At 44.4% G+C, this 11,283-nt stretch overlaps 1 protein-coding gene across 1 annotated transcript in view; it reads left to right on the forward strand.

Moving 5' to 3' along the window:
- Positions 1–11,283, forward strand: part of LOC135821855 (MAM and LDL-receptor class A domain-containing protein 2-like) — a 61,029-nt gene that overhangs the window by 10,828 nt on the left and 38,918 nt on the right. The window contains exons 6-8 of the mRNA XM_065334853.1: positions 1,576–1,713; positions 3,636–3,744; positions 5,733–5,889. Of these exons, the coding sequence (XP_065190925.1) occupies positions 1,576–1,713; positions 3,636–3,744; positions 5,733–5,889 (404 nt within the window). The remainder of the gene's footprint in view (positions 1–1,575; positions 1,714–3,635; positions 3,745–5,732; positions 5,890–11,283) is intronic.

The raw sequence follows: 11,283 nt of genomic DNA on the forward strand, positions 1-11,283 counted from the left end.
CATTGACAAACGAAGTCATAACTTGTAACATTTTGTCCTTCTTCTTTTGACAAGACGAAGTACTACTTAATCCTAATGTGAATTGGGATGTGTTCTACTCTGCTCTTCCATACCCAACAGTTCTAGTTTAAAGTACAGTTGGGTGTCGAAGAGCGGAGTGCCGAACAACGACCAGGCTAGAATTTCACCAAGCGTAGCATACCAATGTACACACAGTGACTCAGGCAACTCAACAGTGCATAGACTGAAGTACTGGAAGACCAGTAATGTTAGCGAACATTTAATTCTAACGAGTTTGTCGAATTTGAAAGAATTGTTAACATTAAAGTTGTTACGTGGAAAACGATATGTACATGTACAGTCATTTGCCGGTTTTTGAGACAGAATTCGTTAGAATTTCACCTCGTTAGCCACCAAAAATCCGGAGATCGTTAATTTTAATTGACGTTAAAATATCTGGTCTTACAGTACTTAAAATGAGAACAGTCCAAACTAGGAGGCTGACCCTCCAGTTCTTTGGCTACCAACAGTATCATTATGGAAATGGTGGAAAGGAGCTACTTCGAATTATCATAAGCTGATAAGAGGAAGGACGTATCTATGTTGAGATTGGAATTCCTAAACACAGGTCCTCCCTCGTTAGTAGATCATCTCTGGGCCATCAAAAAAGTTATCTTGTAACGAGACTTATCTTGTCACAGGACTTGGAGCTAAAGGTGAAATAGGCACTTATTCGTACTTACGAGCCTGGGCTACCCTCAATACAACATAAATTATCGATGCTTAAATTTGTTATAGGATAATTGAAAACCTCCAACATAGCTCTTCCTGGAATGCAAAACATCCTACATATCTACAAATACATTGATATAATTATTACGTTGTGCCTTTCTGCTTTATCCTATGTCTTATGGTCTTGGTCCTGCATGGTCAATAATTATTATCATTCGTATAGTGAGGGTTTGGCACACCAGGGACCTGGGCAAAGGGTCGCTATAACGAAATTTATGTACTACCGAAATGTGTTGTAACCGGACCTGTAACCATTTGTATAGACAACGTTTCGCAAGGGGATTCCAGAATTCTATTTACTAACGGGGTTTATGTAGTAACCGGACTCGTTTTAATGAAGGAGGACCTGTATTAAAGGAAAGGAAAGACAAATCCTAGTTCAGACTGAAACCTGACAAGAGGAAGGACTATCAATTTTCTTGAGGTTACTACCAGAGAAATTCGTCCCAACAGTGATATGAGGAGAACATGATAATGCATGTAAAGGCTATGGAGATGTTTGAGTATGATTTCTACATTTTAATATGCATGTGAATGTGTGAGCTAATAACAACAATAGCTAACACAGAATTCTACAAGTGGGTAGCCACGGTAATACTATTATTATTTCGTACCTGCCACCTGCCACCCTGCATCTAGCAATGCTCATGTAGACCATATTAGGTGCTCGTTTTAGTCAGCTTTTGAAATACCGAAAGTCGTGTATAAAAGCCGCGGCTTGCATGACTTGACAGGGGAATTTTGCTTGACTGGCTTTTTCGTGTCTGCCTCTCTCCGCAATAGCTTGCACGACTAGTGATGTGACGTTTGACGTTGACTGGCAAAACTTCACCCAGAGGACGGATGTTGGTCTAGAGTGGTCACGTGGCCAAGGGTCCGTTGTAACTGCTGGTCATGGACCCCAAGGGGATCACACCTCAGGTAAGGAAACTGCTTTCCATCCTCCATCAGTGTGCTTCACTACTCTGCCAAAGAGCATCCAATCCCCGCAAATGATAAACCATTGTAAAAGTCTAGAATTTTGCCTCCCAGAGAAACAACGGTCTTCGCGATAAAACAAAAATAATATAAATTGAGCGGCAACAAAATGAACACGGAGATCATGGCCATGAGCGGTCACGAATTTATATTCATGACTTCGCAGTGAATGGGATTTTCGGTCTTTGACCACTTGCTGGTGAGCTGATCTACTCACCTCCCACTGATTTAGGAGCTGCACCTGGGCATTGATCCTTGAAGGGTGGTGGCGCTCCTACGGATGCGGAAACTTGCTTTCCAGCCGAGTCTCACGCGAAGCGTGAAAACAAAATTGCAGGTTTTTTTGGAATAGGCAAGGGGGTTTCCCTTTCACAGGATGCATGCACGATGAACATCAAATGAAGCGCTTGGATTTAGCCGAGCAGTATGAATCATGAAGATTAGCTCCATGTTAATAATAAGGAAAAGCAGGCCAGCATGTAAAAAAGTTCACGGTTCGATTGAGATTCGGTCAAAGGCCGAGTTTTCTGCATCCGCAGGAACGCCACCACACTCTAGGATCAAGGCGCAGATGCAGCTCCTAAAGCAGTGGGAGGTGAGTAGATCAGACCCACCACAAAGTGGTCAAAGACCGAAAATCCGATCCAATGGATCCATGTTTCCAACGTGCCAGGCCACGAGTTTCCAATTCACTGTGGGTCGCAGCACGGCTGGAAAAAAAAATCCTTCAGCTTCCAAGCAGGACATGAACCTGGTACCCTCTGTTACTCAATCATGGTCTTAGACAATCCCACTATGCCTGCTTGTCAGCATGTTAATGGTAAATTTATTGTGAAGAAGAGGTTGGTGCGACTTCGGCGATGCTTTGGGAATTTTGGGGAGGGAGACCGAAATGGTTGAAAGCAAATGCATTTTGTCTGTATGCTGTCATTGCAACTAAGAGTCTGCGTGGTGATGCTGGCATTTTGAGCCTGGCGGTGGCCCAGTGTGATTCTCATGTAGCGATCCTGCATTTTTCCATTGTATTGTATTGTTTATTTACGGATTCTCCAGAGGTAATTGGATTCCTATCACTGGAGCCTCACCAAACCAATAGAATAATGAAAATACCAATAATTATGTATAGAAGGAATTCGGGTGGAAACATCCATTCCCATAGCGCTGCACATCACATCCGAACCAGTTCCGATATTTTTACAAAGTTTCGGCACTTGGCCATCGTCAGGTAATAACAATGAATACCGTGGAAGCCACACAAGAGCAGTATATATACGCAGAGTGTAGCGCCAAAAAAAGATGCGAATTATGTCACCTAGTACCGGTACACAGAAGGGGGGGGGGGGCATTGTGGTCTTCGAAGTGAGGGTACATGCCAAATAATATGGTGTTAATTCTAGCAAATTACAGGAGGGGAGCAGTGCACGGAGGCCCATGCGCCAATGCACTATGTGGTTAATCACAGAATGTGTGAGAAAAGTAGACAACTGCGAAATCCCACACTTCCATGCCAAACTGTTACCACCAGGGACGCGAGGAGGCATCAGGAACAGAATGGATTTGAGTGACCCGCCGCATATTCTATTCAGTGATATTGAACAAAAGGATGTGATGTGCAGCGCTATGGGAATGGGTGGCTCCACCCGAATTCCTTTCACAGATGAGGCTGCAGGAAGCCTCAGCCCTTCTTCAAATTATGTGTGAAGTGGATAAAACTCGAAAATCAGTCATAACTCGTAACTTATTTGTGCTTCCTTTTCAAGTGTATTTAAATTTCAATCCGTTTTTTATCATCTTAGTCACAACGTGCTGCAGAAAAACAGGCTTTAAGGTTGCATTCTGCAATTGGTTTCTGTTCGTGTGCTCAGGTGTCGGTTATTATCTGTATGTTGATGTGAGTGGCGGAGGATCTGGACCAGCTACTCTGTACTCGCCTTGGTATTCTCGACTGTACCGACAGGGTGCCTTAACATTCTGGTATGTACCTCTCTCATACCTACAAATTCTCTCTCACACTGGCATAATTATGGTATTGATACCCCCTCCCTCCTCCCTCCCTCCCCCTCCCCCCCCCCCTCCCTCCCTCCTCCCCTCCCCCCTTCCTCCCCTCTCCCCCTCCCTCTACACCATAGCACAAGCAGGTGCAAAAACATAAACAAAGACACACACTCACACGCAGATGCACACACACACACACACACACACACACACACACACACACACACACACACACACACACACACACACACACACACACTTGTACTGTACTGTACTTGTTGCTCACTGCCAAAACTGGTCACGTGAGTCCCCCCGGGAGAGGGGAGAGAGACTCAAAAGGAATCTTGGGAAGATGACTCAATTGGTTATTGAACCGCCCAACGGCCGACACCCCCTAAAATCCCCAAAACTCTGGGTGGACTTGAAAATGATCCCACTTATGGGCACCTCAGTAAGTGGGTGAGGACAAGGTGCAGAAAAAGGATTGACGGCATCAGGGTATCCGTCCCGGGATCCAACTGCAGTTACCCCTGCCCCCAGTGAAGGTAATACTTGCTACTAGTGTGAGTGGCTAAATCAGAGTGGATCTGATAAAAGCTTCACTAGCACCATTGATTACACAAGAGTTAATCTAATCCTTTGTGCCATCTTCAATAGGTCCGTCAAATACAGTAGTAGTAGGTTTTTTATTTTGACCCGACGAGACCATACGACGCTTGCAGATCACAGCACGAACAGTTCACCAGCCACACTCCACGAAAGCAAGTGGTCGTACTCCTGACAAGTCTTGTTTCGTTCCATAGAGATAATAACGGGGAACTCATCAGAGGAGAAGCAGTTGTTGAATGAAGGGGTTTAGCTGAATAATGCTATTATTTTTATAGACAAGATATTGGCGCACTGAGGTGTAAACACTCAACTAACTCACATATGTGACATATCAACACAAAAGGAAAAGTGCAGAATGGAGGTGTTCTGAACCCTGCCAGACACAACTATCACAAGTGCTAAATCATTCACAATGAGAAGGAGAGGTACACAGGAATAGGTTGCGCTAGTTTACACGTCACAAATGGTACTGAGGTAGTGACAAAGATAGGTGAAAAGTAGACGCCAAGTGAAAGCCAACAAATTATCACGAACGTCTAACGTCACATCTGAAGATTGCTAGCGGCACAACAGTTATTATCCCTATGGAACGAAACAAGACTTGTCAGGAGTACTACTACTTGCTTTCGTGGAGTGTGGCTGGTGAACTGTCCGTGCTGTGATCTGCAAGCGTCGTATGGTCTCGTCGGGTCAAAATGAAAAACCTACTACTAGAGTTAATCTAGCCAGAAGCAGTCCATGGTTAACAGGTATGTATACTTCAAATAGAAAGTATATGAACCCTGGAACCAACAAAGGTGGCAGGTACAACATTACACCTTCAAGCAGCCGAGCCTGTTGGCAACAGACCCAACACAATCAGGCATAAGTGTACCTACCAACCGAACTAGCTGGCACACACACACACACACACACACACACACACACACGGGTACCGGACATCCTTATTGAATTTTCTCTTCATTGTGTGCTGCGACCCGCAGTTAATTGGGAACTCGTGGCCTGGTACGAGGGAAACATGGATACAGTTAATGGGATTTTCGGTCTTTGGCCACTTTGTGTTGGGCTGATCTACTCCCCTCCCACCACTTTAGCAGCTGCGTGTGCACCTTGATCCCTGAGGGTGGTGGAGTTCCAGGGTGGTGGATTACCAGGTTGGTGGAGTTCCAGGGTGGTGGAGTTCCAGGGTGGTGGAGTTCCAGGGTGGTGGAGTTCCAGGGTGGTGGAGTTCCCAGGGTGGTGGAGTTCCAAGGTGGTGGAGTTCCAGGGTGGTGGAGTTCCAGGGTGGTGGAGTTCCCAGGGATGCGAGTCTCACGCGAACTGTGAATTTTTTTCTTCATTTGTTTGCTTTTTTGCAGGTATTATATGGCGGGTAATTCCACTGGAAAATTAGAGGTCACTGAGGAAATGGAAGGAATGTCTTCTTTAATCGTGTTTTCTATGAGCGGTTATCAGGGAAGTAGCTGGCAGAATGGTACTCTTAGGCTTTCAATGACACTTGGAAAGAAGTTTCGGGTAAGTGACGCATTGTGCATAGTTTTGTGCGTGTGTTTGTGTATATATATATATATTTAAATAGAGACGTAGGCGAACAAAATTTGTATACACACAACAACAAGGTTGTCAGTTTCATAATACTAAAAGCTTTTCACCCATTTTCATCAGTAGATACATGGGAATGAGCAAGAACGAAAACGAAGCCAGAATTTATACTGGGGGGTAGAGAATCAGCAAGAATATTCTTACGCGCCTCAAGTTCACACTACACTACCATAAGAATGTATGGAGCAGTGGAAAAATGCGGGAAACAACACATCAGGGGAATGCAGTACCAGAACAAACACGTGATAAAGTTGTCAGTCCGGTTGCAGCTTGAACAGCCGTAGCACCTTGATGTGCTTCTTTTGCCGACACAGTTCTGGCCTCAAACTGCGAATGTACAGCGCCTCCAGTGTGAATCGGTGCGCGCTGTTTCGGGCTGGTGTGATCACACTGAAGCTGCTGTTGCGTTCCTGTGGGATGCATTCAGGCTGCGCCTGCAAATGCTTTGTGATGGCGCTATCACTTGTTGCCACACGTTTGTCAGGCGGCTTCTTGTACAGCTTGCCCTGTGGTCTATGGCGTACCGAAAATACATAAGAAAGACGTGCCACTTCGACCAATCCTGTCCATGATCAATGCTCCCCAACACGAAATGGCCAAGTGGTTAGCTGAATTACTAAAACCAGTCCTGAAAAAATATTCCGCCCACGCAACTAAGGATACATTCGAGTTCGTGGATGATGTACGGGAATTTGGCCAGCAGCAGGCAGAGAACTCTGGATCGCTGTTCCTGTGCTCTTTCGATGTAGTCAGCCTCTTTACAAACGTGCCTCTCAAGGAAACAATAGATATCTGCATACAGTCGCTATACCATGATGATGAAATATCAGCCCCGCAAATACCCCAAGATCTTTTCAAGAAGCTGCTTTTCAAAGCCACATCAGACGTGCAGTTCAGTTTCAACGGCAATATGTACGCACAGAGGGACGGAGTAGCCATGGGTTCACCCTTGGGCCCCGTGCTAGCCAATATCTTTGTTGGATATTTTGAGAACACAATTCCAGACAGTCATTGGCCCCAATTCTATAGGCGTTATGTGGATGACACATTCGCAGCATTTCACAACCGGAAACTGGCATTGGAATTCTCTGAGCGTTTAAATAATCTTCACCCAGCTCTCCAGTTTACAATGGAGGAGGAGAATAATGGAGAATTGTCGTTTCTTGATGTATTGATTAAGCATTCTTCCACAGAATTGCTCACCACAGTATATAGAAAGCCGACGTTCACAGGTCTTTACACCTGCTGGGACTCGTTTTGTGACACTAGAAACAAAATCAATTTGATCAGATCATTAACTTTTAGAGCTAAAACCATCTGCTCATCATCACTATTATCAGCTGAAATTGCTAAGCTAGAGGATATTCTGTGTTCTAACGGTTACCCACTCAAAGTACTCAAGCGAGTCATGACAAGCGTTCTTGAACCTAGCCCAGATATAGCTTCTGCACAACTTGAATCTGCAACGCGTATTATCACAAAATTGCCGTGGAAAGGGCAAAATTGCATTGCCTTCCGCAAAAAGATTAAAGCTGCAATTTTGAACTGCTATCCTACAGTATCCCCCATTGTAATTTATACAACCAGACCCGCATTCAGGTCTATCGCGAAGGATGTTTCACCAACTCCTGAAAATAGTAATTTTATTTATAAGTATGCGTGTCGCTGTGAGCGGACGTACGTTGGTGAGACATGTCAGCGATTCTTGGAAAGGATCAAGCAGCATATCCCAGACAAGCTGTACAAGAAGCCGCCGGACAAACGTGTGGCAACAAGTGATAGCGCCATCATAAAGCATTTGCAGGCGTAGCCTGAATGCATCACACAGGAACGCAACAGCAGCTTCAGTGTGATCACACCAGCCCGAAACAGCGCGCACCGATTCACACTGGAGGCGCTGTACATTCGCAGTTTGAGGCCAGAACTGTGTCGGCAAAAGAAGCACATCAAGGTGCTACGGCTGTTCAAGCTGCAACCGGACTGACAACTTTATCACGTGTTTGTTCTGGTACTGCATTCCCCTGATGTGTTGTTTCCCGCATTTTTCCACTGCTCCATACATTCTTATGGTAGTGTAGTGTGAACTTGAGGCGCGTAAGAATATTCTTGCTGATTCTCTACCCCCAGTATAAATTCTGGCTTCGTTTTCGTTCTTGCTCATTCCCATGTAATCACTGATGAAAATGGGTGAAAAGCTTTTGGTATTATGAAACTGACAACCTTGTTGTTGTGTGTATATAAATTTTGTTCGCCTACCTCTCTATTTATATATATATATGTGTGTGTGTGTGTGTGTGTGTGTGTGTGTGTGTGTTTGTGTGTGTGTGTGTGTGTGTGTGTGTGTTTGTGCATGGCTGTTTGCCTTGCATGTATGCGTCTGTGTGTCATTCCAACGGACGGCAGACTGGAAAGCAAAGCTCCGTCACTGAATGAGATAGATGCAATTGTAGTGAAGGACATGTGAAGGTGCTGGAGGTTAACGCAACTCCCTGCAAAACTGTTATCTTTCCGTCGCGTGTGCTGCTGTTGCCCAGCACGCCGGTGCACGTACTAGAACCTTCTCTGGCATCCTCATGATATTCTTGGTTCGCTTTCTGACGTCTTTCTGCTGGCTGGGCTCTTAGCTCTGCATTTGATCCGGAGCCCCCCCCCCCCCCCAACAATTATCGTAGGGCTATCCGGGTAGTCAATACTACTAACAGGGACTAATTTAACCGGTATCGCATCGCAATTTGCGACGCAAAACACAGTGTCTGCGATTCGAAGTTCGTAGTGAGTCGCGGTAAACTGCGACACAACATACAGCTAAGTATGGCCCTGGACATAGACTTGTAGTGCACGCGTAGCGCATGCACATGTGTAGCTTTACAGTGTGTGTGGCTGGTTTGGCGCCACGAGATGGCACGCCATGCACTGTGACTAGATTAGACTGTGTGTGTGTGTGGTTGTCCAGCCTGCACTGCAGGTAGATTTTACACCATACGCACGCGCGGGCCGCGGGACCATGGCCATAATTATGTCACACTATCTCCGCACGCGCACCGCAGCACGTGCACTTGGAAACTAACTAACTAAGTAATACTTACTTGAAGTGCAGCCCAGGAAGCACGAGGCGAGTGTCGACAAGTACTTCACCTGCTTTTGAGATTTAGACCGCGTTGCTTCACTAGCAGTAGGCGTCTCGACCGTTCAGGACTTATCTTTGTAAAATTCTGCTAGCCTTATTGATGAAGCCTCTTCACTGCCGGCATGTCTGTGAAGCAAGGTACTGTGGACAAGTGGATTGCTGAATTTGATCCCAAAAAGAATGGAATCGCGCAGAGTCGAGTGGTGGAGCTGTGACCAAGATATTTTGCAAGATGTGCAGGGAGAAGGCGTCCTCGCTTCGTGGTTTGAGGCAGCATGGCGTTTGTTGACGGTAAAAGTGGAAGTGCACTGAAGACTGCATTGTCGACGGAAAAAACTGCTATGCAAAATTGTTGCGTTGCTATGCAAACATCGAGGTGTGTAGCAATTATTGCTATGCAATTTTTTTGAAGTAAATTAGTCCCTGACTAATAATAATATTAATACGAAGTAGTGGTTGCGACTTCGGCGATGATTTGTAAGAAAGGGTTTGCTCCCCACACCGGAGTCAAGTGTCAAGTAAAGTCGGCGGAATAGCGCGAGCTCCGGTGTGGGGAGCAAACCCTTTTTTAATAATATTAATATTATAATAAGTGAACAAGCGTTTCGGAAACAGCAGTTTTAATTTAGCTACAAAGACAACTAATTGCACAGTAAACATTTCATATATGTCGACATGTATGTGTAAAATGTTGTACGATTATTGCAAGGCACATAAGGAAGGGAAAGCGAGGATTCGTTCAGAACTGTTTTCTTGTTGCAAGAAATTCACTTCAATTCACTGATGATTGTAACAGGAAAACAGTTCTGAACGAATCCTCGCTTTCCCTTCCTTATGTGCCTTGCGATAATCGTACAACATTTTACACATACATGTCGACATATATGAAATGCTTACTGTGCAATTAGTTGTCTTTGTAGCAATATTATTATAAGAAAGAAAAAGGACCAAGGAACTACAAGTTACGCTATATTGTCCACTAACGCCACCAGTTACTAAACAATCAGCTCATGCGATAACATTCCACGACACTGACCGGCGGTACTGACTTTCTTGTAACTTGTAGTTCCTTGATCATTTTTCTTTCTTAAAAATTAAACCTTGGCTCTCCATCCGAATATTATTATAGCGTAACTTGTAGTTTCTCGGTCCTTTTTTTCTTTACTATAAATTGTTAACTCAATAATTGGAGTAAGCTGCGCACTCGGTACAAGCACCATTAGCAAAACCTGTTTTCATGTATAAAAACTTGTTCCTAGAACGTTTTCATGGCCATCTCTTCAGGATTACTGACAAATCAAAATTAATTCAAAACTCAATATAAATACGCACAATCCAAGTTGTAACTTAGACCGTATTTAGTGCGAGCAATGAGAGCCGAAAGAAAATTATACCAATTCACGATATCATATGCAGCTTAGAGAGCGTGCGTGGGCAGGCGTGTGTTTACCGCCATATTGCCAGGTGTGTCTTTACCACCATATTTTATCAACGATATCAGGTGACATCAAATGAGATAAATGCACTACCAGCAAGTAACCATACAACCAAAAAAAGAAGTGAGAACTACGGATCTAAATTCACAAACAATTTCAACGTAAACAAATTCTGTTTCTGCCTACACAAGATCGGTTAGTTTTGAATCAATGTCGATTTGCCAATAATCCTTCTGAAGAGATGCCCACGAAAAAGTTCAATATTTTTGTGTTAATTACATTTCTACCTCCAGGTAAGGGGCCATCCGTAAATATCGAACTTTATTCACCAAACGAATTATTTTAGTTTAGACCCAACCCCTCCCTCCCTCCCCCTCAGAACGTAAAAAATGTTGACATATACATGCATATACAACAAAAGTCGCAAGTGTGTCATTGCTCCTATGGCCATGTACATGTATCGAAGTTTTCTGAAACAAAATTGGTCAACCCCCTCCCACCCCATAACGAAATTATTTCGTTTCGTGAAAAAATTTCGATATAAATTTTTTAGGTACCTGATCACGTACGTTCAACAACCTTATCCAAGCTGGCCTGCATGCACTCTCGTACTCACCTTTTGTCTCCTTTTGTTCCGTTGGCCTGGGTAGCTACTTGCGCGCCCACAATTGCCATAGCTACCCAGGCCCTTTATCTTGCCGTTCACACTTGATGTCTCTCTCTCTTTTTTCTCTCTTACACAAG

Source organism: Sycon ciliatum, chromosome 7 (genome assembly GCF_964019385.1).
Source record: "Sycon ciliatum chromosome 7, ocSycCili1.1, whole genome shotgun sequence".
NCBI lineage: Eukaryota > Metazoa > Porifera > Calcarea > Leucosolenida > Sycettidae > Sycon > Sycon ciliatum.